This window comes from Gavia stellata, chromosome 11 (genome assembly GCF_030936135.1).
Source record: "Gavia stellata isolate bGavSte3 chromosome 11, bGavSte3.hap2, whole genome shotgun sequence".
In the NCBI taxonomy this organism is placed as follows: Eukaryota; Metazoa; Chordata; class Aves; order Gaviiformes; family Gaviidae; genus Gavia; species Gavia stellata.
Window position 1 is genome coordinate 30,344,676 of NC_082604.1, and position 15,705 is coordinate 30,360,380.

Consider the following 15,705-nt stretch of genomic DNA (forward strand, 5'->3'; position numbering starts at 1 on the left):
TGGCTGCAGTCATGCTGTATCCTTGGCGGCTCCAGTTCCAGCAGTATTTCAGGGCTCAGTTGCCGGGCTGCCTCTTTGCCCTGCGGAGGATGAGCGCGGGAAACTCCCACCGCCGCAGGAGCGCGGCAGCGAGCCCAGCGCTCCGGCAGCGCTGCTTGCTCCTCACCTACTCAGTTACACAGTTTTCAGGACAATACAGACCACCTGCAGAAATCCATTTGCAAGAAACAAACTGCTTTTTCCCCCATGTTAAATCACTGGAATATCTGAAATCATCTTGGTTTACAAATTATGCACATCTGGATACAGATTTTACAGCAGAAAATAAATGTGCAAATGCAGTAGTGCTCTTCTATTGTATATTAAAATTAGGAACGATATAATGAAATAAAAAATTGTTGCAGTCTGATACTATTCAAGACATAAATGTATTGGTTTTCATTCCAAGAAATTCTAATGAACATGCCTCCTTTCCCACAGACATTCTATGCAGCAGTCTGACAGTGCTGCAAACAAAAAAAACCAAAAAAAACCCCTCCCGTCATGGAGTAGTATATTTAGTTAAAATAAGACCAGAATTTTCTACTTTCCTTCCGTATAATTTCTAGGCCTACAAAGCAAAATTCTTTAATAGTTGCTGCTTTAAAAATGTGCTTTTTCTAAAGGCTTCATAAAAATACGCAATTACTTTATCTTCTGTTCAAGTAGGAAGAGAGAGCAGTTTGCAAAAACTTAGGACTGACGAGAACTATTTGCTCATCTGACATATCTGCATATTGGTTTGACAGTGCATTAACTTCAAAACTCCTAAGACATTTTTATAGAACAAGACTGCTACAAATATTACCCTTTTTTTAGGCATAGTTTCAATTGTTCAAAAGCTACAAAGTTTTAGTATGACCATTATTAACCAGATGCTTAAACAGATTTGAACCTTTTTTCCTTTGGTATTTTGGTTGGATGGGGGGGCTGAACCACTCACTCAGAAAGACTGCTCTAGTGGAAAAGTTTCTCAGAAGTCTATATGCTTTCAAGAACAAATCCTAATATGTTTCCAAACTTTTCTGACATGAGAACAAAGCCCTCTTGAGTATCTGTGAAGCAGCATGAAGAGACAGAAAAATATTTCTTCCCAATTGCATTTTTTCCATAAAATTAATCAAACGAAATTCTCAGAGAATTAACTACTGTTGCTCAGGAAAAGTTGATGTCATTGATGTCTTCTTGGTTCTTTTTGTAGGTTCTTGGTATCTCCTAGCAGCAAAACCAACTTGCACAAGGAGTTTACAATGTCAAGCAATGTTTCACAATGCCATGTCAGTAAAGAAATGGAACCTTTTACCTACGTTTACTACTTGATTTTTCTTATGGGATTTATTGGAAGTTGTTTTGCACTATGGGCATTCACACAAAAAGATCAGAAACAGAAGTGTATGAGCATCTACTTAATTAACCTCTTAACAGCGGATTTTTTGTTGACTTTGGCATTGCCAGTAAAGATTATTGTTGACCTAGGAGCTGCGTCCTGGAAACTGAGAATATTCCACTGTCAAGTTACAGCCTGTTTCATCTACCTGAACATGTATTTATCAATTATTTTTTTGGGATTTGTAAGCATGGATCGTTGCCTTCAACTAATGCACAGTTGTAAGATCTACCGCATTCAAGAGCCTGGATTTGCCAAGATGTTGTCTGCAGTCGTATGGATGATGGTTCTCCTTATAACAGTGCCTAACATGACTATTCCAATAAAAACCATTGAAGAAAGGCCTGGTGCAGGATGCATCGATTTCAAAACAAAATTTGGAAGAGACTGGCACGTGTTTACTAATTTCATATGCACAGCAATATTCCTGAATTTTTCAGCTGTGATACTGATTTCCAATTTCCTTGTTGTTAGACAACTCTACCGAAACAAATACAGCGAGAGTTACGCAAACGTGAAGAAAACCCTCATCAACATACTGCTCGTAACTGCAGGCTACCTGCTGTGTTTTGTTCCATACCACATTGTTCGTATCCCCTACACTTTGAGCCAAAGTGATACCATAACTAGCTGCTCTCTGAAACAAGCTCTCTTCAAAGCTAAAGAATCTACCTTGCTGTTTGCAGTATCAAACCTCTGCTTTGACCCTATTCTGTATTACCATCTTTCCAAATCATTCAAATTGAAATTTACTGAGACTTTTGCAGCACCCAAAGAGGCAAAGGTTTTCACAGACGAAGAGGTACAACACAGAAGTGAACAGCAGATGCAAAAGCACTGATTCTAAAATACATTAGACGAGTGTGCAAATCCACAGTACAAACAGACGTTGTGCAATTGCAAGCATCGCTACCATGTTCAACAACATTCCTGCTGAATCATAAGCCCAAGCAGAAGGAAAAAACTTGAACAATACCAATCGCTTTGTTATACATTCATCTAGTAGGTCTGAAGTAGCAGGATGTTTGATAACGCTGTTCAGAAATACGTCGATGTACCAGTGATGACCTACCAGGGATCAGGAACACTTAAAAATACATGTTCAGACTCAAACGTACCTTATAATTATTTATGGTAAACACCTGAACTCACCTTTTCTAAGTTAAATATTGCATACTTACTATATTAAATGACTTGGTGCAATCAACTGAAGAGATTATTTAATAGCAGTTCTTCAGCTGCAAAGTTTTCACATACATAATTAACCCAAAAGCATTTTAGAGGGCATTATGTACCCCAGAAAGTGATTTTAAGATGCACCAATTAAAAATTATTGTATCTGCTTACATCACACCTGCAGTTTTTAAGAAATAAATTTCTTGTTCTTGCCAAGTTCCATTGCTGCTGCTTCAATGAATATGAAAAAAGCTAACATGTTATTACAAAAAATTCAATGAAATTTTAGAATTAAGATAAAGAGTAAGTATAAATGTCCAGTGTGTTCTCTTTGCTTGTTTTTTTAATAAAAATTTCTAAAACAGCAACTAAGTTTATTAATATTCTAATTTAGAATTACTTCCAAAAATAATGCAGATGTAGACTAATCAATAATCAAAATTTTTAAAATCAATTTGCATAGGCAAAATCCAGGTACCTGGATTAGCTCCATCTGTAAATCAAAAATACTTCAGAAACAAAAATAAATCAAGTTATCTTTTTTCCTAATCCTTAAAATGGGCGAAATATGAATCAAACTTTAAGCAAGCATTCAAAGCTATCCTGAACAGAAATAGCTCATTCAGTATTCTCATAACAATTCACCTGCAATAAATCAGAACCCAAACTTTGTGGAGTAAGAAATTTAAAGCAAAGAAAACTGTGGTTATCACATCATACTCTCACATGACACTTCCTATGTTGACAGGATTTAATATCGTTAAAAAATTATCATCGCTGTTTTAAAAAAATAATAATAATAATTCTCAAGAAGATATATTCCAGTTCGAGGCTTGTTCAGTATTTGGGCCCTTTTTTCAGCACAGTAGAAAACATGAGAAGTAATCTGAATGAGGGTTTGGGATCTGGAATGTTACTCATGGGGCTTTCTTCAGTTCCCATGAGCCTACAGACAAACACAACAGCAGCAGCCAAAAAATCCACACTAGAAACAGCAAGGAGTGGGTGGGAGGAAACACCACCATTCTGTCCCTTACATTTCAGAACCGTATCTTTCAGATATTTTGGTATTCATCCATCTGCTCAACTACAATATCAAATTGTCTATTTAGCAAACTTTGTGAGACCCTGGAACGTGGTGGGTTTACTGTGGTGCCTGTCTCCCTAACCCAAGTAAGTCATCATACATTATTATACCTCTTGCGCTTTCTCCCAGCTAACCCCCTTGTGATAAAGCAAAGATGCCTGTGCGCTGCGTTAAAGCCGCGCCGCAGCACACGGCGTGAGCATGCTGGCAGAAACCTTGTCACACGAACCGGCCAGGAGCCCTCAAGCAGAGGTCACGCAGCCCAGCTCTCTTCAGACAGTGAGCTTTTCTTCCTTTAAATGCCTTGCTGTCACATCAGGCAGTACCATTACGCACACAAGTACAGAGGTCACTCACCAGAGGTATAGGGAAATGTGTTGCGTATTGCAAATGGCGAAGGAGGTCATAATTGGATGGAAAAATCAGTTCTCTCAGTCTTTCCCTCTTGACTGACTTCTCGCTGGTAACTGAAATTCTTCTGTCTAAAGAAGAGTTCACATTCTCACAAGACTCCCCAGGCATCGGAGAAAAAATCTAAGTCATGTAAAACAAACATTTAAGGTAAGTGTAACCTCTAGCTTTTGAAATTCATGAACTGCATTCAGAGATACGATTTTGTTCTTGCTTACAGTTACTTTTTAAACAACTGAGGTTTTGCAAAGATAGACAAAGCAAGGGCAATCATAATCAAATCTGAAATTTAAGATACATACACACATTCTATCTCTATGCATATGTCCATTGTTATTAGACAATTTTTAAACTAGCAGTATTCAGTCAGGAAAAAAAGCATTACAATTCAGAGCAATCTCCACACTTCTTAGGCTGCTGTGACACAGAAACCACGATGAGATATTCCAGTGATTGAGGGAAAATAATGAAAAGGGTGAAGTGGGAGGTGACAAGAGACATTGTAGGCAGGCATGAATATGCTTGAAACCACCAATATGACAGATGTCAGGCAGAAACAGGGGTCCCAATATCCTGCCAGTGGATCTGCACTGATAGGTCTGGGCACAGGAGTCCGTGCGGATGCAGAATGAGGACGAGTCCAAACCAAGAAACTAGGAGATTCAAGAGTAATGCAGAATCAGGCTAACAGTAAGGAAAATGAGAGGGAGAAACAGGTTTGGAAGATAGAATCAAAACATGGAACAGTCACTTGAAAAAGCAAATGGTATCAGTGGGGTTCCTTGATGTCGAAGAAGCCGGTAGATCTGCATATTCATGCTTAACTGTAATACACAGCACTCTGAATATGCTGGGGGTGAGAGGGAGAAATGGAAGGAGGGAAAGAGGAGTGTGCGTGTGTGTGTGTGTGCAGGTGGACAACCAGGGGAAGCACAGCAGAGCAGTAAGCAGTCATACAGCAGCGATGCAGAGAAAGGAGGCGATGCACTGACACAGAGGACAGCAGGGACTGGATGCCAAAGGACATGGGCTGTCGATGGAGGAAGCAAGATGGTGCTAGGGGCATGGAGAGACATTCAGTGGCAACAGCAAGCAGCAGACACAGGCATCACAGGCATGCAGAAAATCAGAAGTTAAACCTACTGGAAATTCCGAACCAAAATCTGCCTTAAAGTCACTCTTGTCTACATCATCAAAAATACTAGCGGTTCCTGAGTCAATGCCCATATGTTCCATAATACTATGATCCTAATAATTGCCAGAGAGAAAAACAAGCATCAGTCACATTTTATTGAAGACCCATTTAACTGATCACAGGTAAACCCAAGCACTATTTAAGAATCAAGAAAAAAGTATTGATGGTAAGAAGTTTTCAGATACTGACTTTTAAATCTTTATGATAAGCCTTAATTCACAGAAGTATTTCTCAAGCCTAAATCCACAAAAGCATAGAAAAGGGCAGGAGCCAAAGGGGGAAACAAAACTTTACAGTATATCCCCATTCTGCTCCAAGGACACCTACAGAACAGGAAGCTGACTCTTGTACCTTCCTGAGATTTATTTCCTACTTCATTGCATCATGAAAGGCAACTTGTAGAAACCCCCTGTATTTCCGGGCAAATTTGCCATGAGACCGACGCAAGAGATACATAAAAGAAATGAAAAAGAAATCTAAGAGGGTGCTTTAGCTGCCAACAGGCTCCACATGGACTGTGCAGCAGAACAACAGGCTAGATCTCATCACATGAGTACAAACGTGGTCCGCAGTCTTGAGTTTAAAATTGCACTAGTTTTAGAAAAGGTTACGAACTGCTTATCTGATGGAAGACTCAGGATTGCACCTGGACTGTGCACATACAAGTCATGAGGCTTGGCTTCACAGTCTTCAGTCGGTGGCTGTGCAGCACACAGCTCACGATGGTCTGCGAGCAGATTACCAGGCTGCGCGTCGCTCATGCCTGCGCAGCATGCCCCACACTACACAGAGGATGTGGGGCTTACTCCAGGCTCCCCACTGACTCCTCCTACTTAAAGCTCTTCCCTTCTCTTCACTGAAGCACATCTGCAAATAAGTTTTTTCACTGGTACATTTAGAAGTCTACATTGTGCCTTTTTATTTGTCCCGACTTATTTAGATCACCAGAGAACTGTCAGTTCAGTGTATTTGCACCAAACGGCAATATTTACGGATATATACAAGAATGAAGCTAATGGATCACTTTCAGTCTTCTCAAAGAGAGAGAAAGAGACAAGGAGACACAGATTAAAAAACTTAATATCTCATCTCTGAAATACTAATGCTTCATTGAAATCTACGTTTAATCAAACAGTGTACCAAACATGGGAGAAATAGCATGAAGTGTTACCTCCAGTTTCACATCATGATCCTTAGAATAGTGTTCATCCACAGTTTCCCCATTAGGTGAACGTGGTCTAGTAGTTCCAGTGATTGACAAGTCTCCGCGTGATATTAAAGTGCACATGTATGCATCATGGGAGAAAACATCATGCCGAGTGAATTCGGAAAAAAGCAGCACCAAATTCACAAACTCTGTCTTCTCATGGTCACTATTTGGGTCAGCTACCCAAAAAAAAGAAAAAAAGTTTCAACTTATAAATATTTAGGTTTCAACTATCCAAATCAAAACCCCAGCAAATTAACTTTAAAGACCTACTAAAAATGTCTCAGGCATCCTGCACAGGTTTCTCTTTGTCTCCACAGAACAAACCATTTCCCATCTAATCTGCATGTTTTTGCTTTGCTGTCAGCTCCAGACATGGGACAGACTTCAAAGAGCAGTGGACTCCAAAGCATCCTACCCCATACACATCTGCCCAGTTTGGGGGGGGGGGGGGGGGCACCAGTTAATTACAATGTTCAAATATTTCTAAAAAATAGAGTAGGGAAGAGGGCGAGGACATTCCTTGTGTGAAGAAAAATTAAAGCTGAAGCTTTGGATTACAACAGAGCTCCCAAGGGTTGTCTTTTCCTCCCAAATTATGTTACTATAGTAAATGTTGCTGTCTTATCTATAGTACTTTTGTATTCGTAACAGAAAACCTTTTAAAATAATTTCAAAGAACTCAAGATCTCTGCATGCCAGGCCTCCAAGATGTAAAAGAAATATTTTATTAAAGCTTGATAGTGTAGTGTATTTTATCTACTAAACGTGCTCATGCACATCAGGAAAAAGTTTATTAGAATAAATGCATGTGATTTTGCCAGTGCCAAAGCAAAGCCTAGAGAAATACAACATATAAAATTGTGCTATTAAGTTTTCATTTGTAACAGCTATATTTAATTTGACTTGTTCTGCACCACGGAACAGTTTGCAACACTGCCGTTAACAGAAAACAGCTTTATACCACGCCAACTCTATTGGGCAACAAAACCTCCAGCTACAGAACTACAAAATCCAAATCATCAACATTTATTTAAAAGCAAATTATGCTTTGCAAGGTCAAATTAGTTCAATACATAACACTATTTCTATGCAGAAATTCTCATTACACTGCAGCACAGAAGCTGTAACAGGAAGGCCAAGAGCACACCAGTTCAGGGTCACAACTCTTCTCTCCAGCCCCCAGGTCCCGCTCATCCGGAGCTGCCCGCCATGACCCACCCCTCAAAAGCAAGGCATGCAGACTGGATGCTGTGTGGAAGAGCATCATAAAACACACACCTGCAGACCAGGCGATCTGCCCTCCTTCAAAATATAGTGGTTACACTGCTTTTCATTTTTGGAGACACAGAAGCTCAACCACCATAAAAACAATACAATACCACAAAATTTGTCCAACGCTCGAAAATACCAAAGAATATTTCAAGCAAGGAAAACATTCTCCAGCTGCTCTCCCTACCCTGCCTCGCAGAGCTACCCGGATGAAGAAAGACGATACCGCATTTGAAACAAGCACATCAGAAACACAAGTCTAAATAACAGAAATAGTTTGGATGGTTTATTAAAACCAGGGTCACCACTGGCACAAAAATAGAGCACTGCCAATACCTCACAGTCTGTAACTAATTTTTTAAGTTTCTCCTTTTTCGGATGTTGGGAGTTTTCAGTATCGTGTTTCAAACCACTTAAAATCCCCTTTACTTTAAGGGCACCAGAAAAAAAGTGCACTAACTAGCAGTACTTAAGATACCAGAAACATGAGCTACAATATCAGGCAGTTTTATTAAACCAAGACATTTCATAGAGCAACCTACGATGAACAAAGATCCTTCTTTCAATCCACCTATTAGTCAGCTAACAGCTTTCGACTTTAACACTTGTGTCTAATTTCCAAGTCAGTCACTTCAAATGTGGATGTGTCAAAAAGAGGCAAGTGTTTGATGTTAAATATGCATAGAGTGCAAGTTATTTCCCCAAATCTCTTACAGCTTAAACAGAAATAAGCATAGTTTCTGCCAATTTTCCTTTTGTGAAAAGAAAGAAATAAAAATCACAGAAAGATCCTACAACAAGGCAGGAGATTTCAAAAAAATGTGCATATGAAAATAGAGTGGGTAATCATGGAAACTGTGAAACACCCACTACAGCAAAACAGTAACTTCAGCAGCCAGACAGCAGACCAGTTGCTTCTGGCCTACTTCGGAATATAAATTAGTTAATACTCACATAATGAGGGAGCTTGTGTATCTAAAAACCTTAGCAGGACATTCTGAAAAACAGGAAGACTGGAACCTGTCAAGGAGGCTGAAGACAGAGATTCCTTTTCATCTAGGACTTCAGATTCACCACATCTCTGCACAGTTAAATAAATAAAAAAGCATGTATCTACACACAAATGCATATAATATTCCCACAGTTTGCATCTGAGGCAACTATATGTGTGACTGTTTCCTATCTCTTCATAAAATCCAGACTTGCTCTAGAAAGACAGGTTTTTCCCATTACCTAGTTTGGTTATTTCTAGGGTGTTTTATTTAATCACTTTGGATTACTTATTGAAAAGGAATGCCTGAGACATGTACCATCGTCTGCAATGACACCGTTTCATATAAAAGCAGAAATTTAAGATACAGAATTTCCAGGACCAATGTGAATACTAAAGGTAACTCCTCCTGTTTGTGTAAATTACACTAAATATAATAATAACCAGGGCAAACATCTCTGCTTTGAGCAGAGTTCGGTGGGAGTGAGGCAGAAACAATACAGCAAGCTCCCTTCCCCCTAATGAATGGTTTGTGGTGAGGAGCAGACAAAGCAGAGAGGCTTTGGAAAGCGAAAGTCTTTTTGTACCTCACACTGTCTGTATGTCTGTCTGCACAGATGCACTTCTGAGAGTGCTCTCATCTGTCTGTCCCCACACCTAGGCTGAACAGACATCACACATCACTTTCCTGGGGACCCTTTTTTCTAGGGGGAGGCGGGGGGAACCAAACCTAAACAGAACACCCATCCAGTAAAAACTGCCTGCCAGCGCTGCACGGATGCGGGTGAGGCCAAGGCAGTGGTGCTGTGGGCTACAGGAAGTACCACTGGTCCAGAAAGCTGCAGCAAGGCTGCAGTGAACACACTGCCTGTGTTTAATCCTCACTACAGAGCAGATTTAGTGTTACTGAAGTTTCAAGGAGAAGTGTCAGCTTATGCAAGCTAGAGTAGGATCATTTGCCACAACAGACAGACAACAGTTTACATCAAAGATGTCACTACAGCGTCCTGCTTCTCCAGTGAAACGTTTCATTTCCCCTGAAAACAAAGGAGTTCTACAGAATGCAAGATTTAAAGTTATACTCGAATTTTGCCTCAAAATGGATCTTAGTTTTGGAACCTTCCCAGAGTCCCCTACCAGCTGAACAGCCCTGCCCCACCGGCCAGACCCACACCCCTCTTTTTAAGGGACTCCAGTTACTGTGGCACCCCTTTATTTGGACAAGTAGTTCACAGAATTAAACCACTTCAAACAAACAGACATAAATTAGCTAACATAGACTATTCTGAGTCAGGTTGCAATTTCTTCTTATTTGAAATAGAAGGCTTTTTCATTTTAAATTTGTCTAGAATTTAAAAACTGTAAATTGATTACAAAAATCCCCAGTGCTCCAAATGCCATCAAACTTACTTGTTTTGTACCGAGTTGAGATTAAAGTGATGTTTCCTTAGAAATATCTTATTTTTTAAGCATACTGTTCACACGATTCTAGAAGTAGAAATAACTTACTTCTGCTTCAATTTCTGCTTGCCTCTTCTCCAGGAGTTTGGCTACAGCCATGGCCCTGTGCTTACCGGACCTTTTACAGCTCACAGCCCATTCACAAAGCAGCATTACCACAGCTTCATCGTTTGGGGCTACCTGTGCAGTGCAAGAACAAAGACAGAAAACCATTTCACCCACACAGCCAACAGGCTTATTTCTGAGCAAACAGCTTGCGGCAACCAACGTTGTGGGGGATGAAGACAAAAGCTGGTTTTTGCTCTTTAGTACTGACAGATGCACGCGTTTGCTTTATTCGTAGTGTTTTCAAATGAAATATAATCTGGAAGCCGAAAAGGGAAATTTCAGTTTTCACACTGCTGATACTCAAATAAAAATTTTCCTTTATCATAACGTTGCTTCACAAAAAAAGAAAAGGGTGATCTGCTTTATGAGCAAGAGAAACAGGAAAAGCACATCACACAGAGCACCTCAACCCAATTAACCACACAGAATTTAAGCTTTCCTTACATTAATTCTTCCAAACCTCCCTTGTCTGTTTCCAGACCATTACTTGCATCCCACTGACGCATTAAAAAAACAAAACAAAAAAACCCTAACCTCTAAAGGTTTATCTATCAGATAACCAAGGTCAAAAAACTCCCAAAAAGCTCAATTTATTTCTGACCTAACACAGACATTTTTAAGAAACAGTACATGTCTTTAGAAAAGCTGTATTTGCAGAATAGCAATGGGAAATAGTAGGCTTGTATCTATTGAATGTTCATCGAATTTCTGTTTCCACTAACCACCCACATTTTGGAAGTATTTTTTCCTACTGAAATGGATCTGCTGAACTTCCTTACCCCCACCCAAGCTGGCTACCATCTCTGAATACTTAAACATAAGACCGACCTGCAAATTAAGCAGATGTGATTTTTCTTCTTTCCCCAAGATTAGTGGAAACTACACCTACAAGTAAACATTAGAAGGGCTAGAGTCAAGCGTGGCACCCTCAGAAAATGAACACTTTTTTCAGAGTGATTAGGAATTAAGGACCCACAAGCATGAAAGTTACTGCTTCAAAGTTATCCTAATCGTCCTACCCAAAAAATAGCAAACACCAACAGTACGCTAAACAAGGCTGGTGTGTACGTGCACACACATCGCACAGAGAAGCTTCCTGTAAATACGCTTCGTCGGGCCAGCAAGAGACACTAAATGACTGGGGGTGGGGGGAGTGGAGGGAAGAGGGGAAAATGCATTTCTCCTACCCAAATGAAGTGACATAGCAACGTCACCACTGTTGTGGTTAGATGCAGTCAGCTAACAACAGAAGTATGGATACTATATATTTTTGAAGGCTATGCAGAAGACCTGAAAGAGTCCAATCTTCACACTGACTATTTCCCTTTCTGCTAACAAGAGAAATCATGCCAACAGAAAAACAAGTGCTTCTGTATCTCAAGTAGGAGACACCAACTCAGAGCTCAGGCAAAGCGCATCAGGTCACCTGTTCCCTGAAGCTGCACCCGCACTACTGCATGGTATCCTGCAGCATCCCAGGGACGGCAATACGGGACCTCCCTCGCCCTCTTTCTTACAGGGAATGGCACCTCTTGCAGAATGGCTGAGCAGCCTATCTTCTCAAGCAAGGAGCAGGTGACGCTCCTACAACTGAATCTCTTCAAGAAAAGTAAAGAAGGAAAGCCTTGAAGAGGTGAGGCAATGGGCCACTGATGCCAAATGCCAGAGCTCAGTGTGCTGGGGCAAACACAGAGAGGGAAATCCTGGCAAGAGACATTTAAAGGAAGACTTACATGGGGTATTTCTGAAGGAAAAAATGGTTATAAAAGTGTTCCTGTATGCTTTTGTTCTGGCCTAAAGAAAAGGGTTTAGGTTGTCTTGGGAAGTGTAAAATCATAGAAGACGACAATTTTTTGGCTTTCAATTATTTTCGACTTGAGAGAAATGAGGGTGCTTTTCCTCCTGTACACACACTGTACAAATGTTTCCAGCACACAGACACTGAGGTATACATATGCATGTGCACATGTACAAATATTTTCTTCAGACTCTGCCTGAGATACTAAGCCAAGAATATCGCCTGTTACTCAACTGTCCTCAGAGCTGTGCTCAACTATACTTAGCACTGAAAAGCAAAACCACAAAAGCCTGCACTTCCACTGCTGCTGCTCCTGCTGCTCGAGGGAACAGATGTTTAAGCCTTATGGCAAATGTGAAAACAGACCAAAGTAAAACTCCAGTCACCATATACAAGAACACACACAAACACAATTCAAACCAAACTTCATATACCCGTGTTTTTGGAGTCCTAGTGAGTATTATTTGCAACTTCATGCCTGTGCCGCTTACCTCTGACCACTACGAACACAAGACTCAGCAGAGCTTGGCTTGTCTCCGCTGCTGAGCCCTCCAGTCCACGATGGTCATCCCTGTTCAGTGAGATGGGAGCACTGTGCCCCAGCAAGCAAGTCCACGGAACAGGCGCATCGGGGAGGTAGGTCATATGAAACAGACCTACCTCAGGGTGGGCTCCCACGTCCCCCAGAGCCTGTGCACCCCCCGGTTACAAAGCCAGGTGCCAGAAGGCCACAAGTATTTGTTATCCGACACACTGCCTGTACTTACAGGCTGTAATTAACAGGATACCTCGTTTGAATTGCACACCCAACTGTCTATGATCAACGGCTAAGGCTTATTTACCCAAGCACATCTCTCATGTTTGGTTGTTTGTTTTACAATCTTTCACAAAGCTCATTGACAATGAGTGCAGTGGAAGCTAAATAACATTGTGATCAACAGCAAATTGCACATTTAAGAGTTTTAGGTATTAAGCCATCAACAGCCACTGTCTTTTTTTTCCTTAAACTAAAGATTGCCTAAATGGCTCATCTGATAGCCCAAAGAAAAGAGAAAACCCCAGGCAAGCTGACCCTTTCCTGTTAAAGCTGGATGTTATTTCAGTTATTTCAAGAAATGCTGCGAATTACTACTTTTGAAGAGCACTTCCATGTGTAGCTCTGTATTAAAGTTCTCTTAACAAAAGGGATAAATAAAGGACAGATGTTTGTATGCCTCACGAGAAAGTAACAGGAAATTATCCTGGTCAGGACCGCATTGAGGTCTACAAAAATTAACTACAGATTAATTCCTTGTCTGTTCTACCTGAACTTCAGGAGATGTCAGAGAATGACAGAACTGGTTCAAGCAGCTTATTTTCAAGGGAAAATCTGGGGTTTTTTCAGGGTGGGGGTGGTGTTAAACTTAAACAACTAGAAAGACATAGCTCTACAGTTAAGAAATTGCAGACCATTAATCCCGTTTCTGAACAAGTCATCTGTTAACACTGTGGTATTTATTAGTGCAAAAATATAAAAATAACTCCCCAATTCTATGCTTATCAAAAGCAGAACTACATTTTCAGAGATGTGGAATCCAACATCACCACAAATCAAACACACAGAAGTAATTATGCACCTTAAAAATCACGGTGTTGATTCTGCAGTTTCACATATATGCAGAACATACCCTCTTTTGATGGGAAAAAAGCCCACCATAAATACGTGAAACATCAAGGTGTTTATCCATCTAAGAAATTCAAACATGTTACTTTTAACTGCCTAAAAACAGTGGGCTTCGTTCTCAGGAACTGACATGTGCAGCAATTAAAAAAAAGTTATCTGAGTGCAGGTAATTATTTAAACCCTCTGATGCAGACTTTTGTTGGGCAAGTTGGCATGACCAGACCCATTCCCATACCTTGAGCTCTTGGAACACAGGGCCCTGCAGCAGCTGAGAAAAGTGAAGTTGAAGTGTATAACCGTCAGATACTTTATTTTGCTTTTGACTGAAAATAACAAATACATTTGAAAGCTGTATCAAGTCCCTGCAATATAAATAATTACCCAAACCCCCTACAGTAAGTACGCCTCTACAGCAGTACATGGGCAGTGGAAGACTATGCTAACCAACCCACAGCTCATCTGGAGAGCCACATCAAACTGGAAAATGAGTTAGTCAGTCCAATGCTGGAAACTCCAGCGCTGAGTGCTCGCTGCTTTGCAGGGTGGCAGCAGCCCGTGACACTGGTAACGCACAAGGGAGAGCTCTAGCTCCTGGCCCCACTGCGCAGCCACAGCAGCCTGCTGCACGCTGCATGACTTCCTTCCTCCCGATGCTGTCTCACGATAGCTGTACTTCATGGTTTCCTCCCTTCCAACTTGCTAAGAATGCAATTAAGTAATATCTCTCAGAATAATCAGCTCTGGATTTGTCTAATTTGGGATCTTGTATCTGCAGATGGTCTGGCCTAGAAAAGTGCAGACCACATTTCAGAGGGGCTCTAACTACTGCCTTGAAGAGTAGCATTAAGATCACATTTGTACCCTTAAAATTTCAGGGCAGGAAAACAAAAAGATCGGTTCACACGTTATTTAATGACTATTTTTTGTAGGGAAGACAAGACATAAGGTGCTGGAGCAAAGAACAGGCGTGGGCAGGCAGGAACTGCAACTCCCCTAGGCCAGAGGAAGCTCTCCCACAGATGAGACCCTTCCTCAAGATTCCCAAACCTTCCCCAAGTCCTACTGAAAGAAAAACATTTCAAGGTGGCATCAAATGGGAGAGATTATCTACACCAAGTAGCACAGATTTCAAGTCTAGACAACTCACTCAGAACATTTGTCATTTAGCCATGACCCATAATAGCTGTAAACTTCTGAAAGCCACCAGTCAGACCCTTTCAGGGAAAACCAAAGGCCTCATTTACACTAATCTATAACTGGAGCAGAAGGTGGGTGAAGAAAAGAAGAAAAGAGTTGGTTTGTTTTTATTTTTAAAAAAGCACCGTAATTAGTTACACAGGCAAGTAGTAAAAGGAAACTATTAAATGTTACTGTGCCTGATCGGTTTGGAGATAGGAAGCCAAAAGTACCATTAAACCTCTGCTTTCCATAACTCTGAGCCCTTTTCCCACTAGTCTTTGCTTTTATTATTTAATTAAAATTTGCTACTAAGGAGCTAGTTTGACTTTGTGCTAGCTAAGGCCACCGTTGAGGCACCTGGACTGCAGAAGTTATCTTTTTGTGACGGAGGCAGGCATAACACCCAGGAGCTCAAATCACTAAGCAAAAGGAAACCCCAACCTCCTCTGACCTCACTGAAACCTCTCCAGAAAGCAGCCAGGTGTGTGACTCCGTGCCGCCGGGGAATGCCTGTGCCGTTTGTCACCGCTGCTGCCTGGGCTGCCAGGCACACCAGGGAGCTGCCACCCAGCCCAGCATCCTCCCTGCGCTTGGAGCCGCTTACAGGAATTGGCCGCCTCTCACGCCACCGTGCCACACCGTGCCCGCAGGCCTCAACACGTTTCAAGGGAGAAAGGTGAACAGCACCCGAAAAACCTTTCCTCCTACCCTGAGACACACTGCTGCTTCTT

At 41.1% G+C, this 15,705-nt stretch overlaps 2 protein-coding genes across 2 annotated transcripts in view; one reads left to right on the forward strand and one right to left on the reverse strand.

The window, feature by feature from the left end:
- The window catches only part of MED12L (mediator complex subunit 12L), a 155,016-nt gene that overhangs the window by 113,161 nt on the left and 26,150 nt on the right, over positions 1-15,705 (reverse strand). The window contains exons 11-15 of the mRNA XM_059822799.1: positions 10,275-10,406; positions 8,729-8,855; positions 6,467-6,681; positions 5,244-5,348; positions 4,047-4,223 (exon numbers count right to left, since the gene is read on the reverse strand). Of these exons, the coding sequence (XP_059678782.1) occupies positions 4,047-4,223; positions 5,244-5,348; positions 6,467-6,681; positions 8,729-8,855; positions 10,275-10,406 (756 nt within the window). The remainder of the gene's footprint in view (positions 1-4,046; positions 4,224-5,243; positions 5,349-6,466; positions 6,682-8,728; positions 8,856-10,274; positions 10,407-15,705) is intronic.
- Positions 1,290-2,267, forward strand: GPR171 (G protein-coupled receptor 171). Its single transcript, XM_009807501.1, has one exon. It carries the CDS (start codon positions 1,290-1,292, stop codon positions 2,265-2,267), a length of 978 nt encoding a protein of 325 aa, XP_009805803.1.

Bases quoted from the DNA above. Each gene is read 5' to 3' on its own strand.
- GPR171 (XM_009807501.1), top strand. From the start codon at position 1,290: ATGTCAAGCAATGTTTCACAATGCCATGTCAGTAAAGAAATGGAACCT.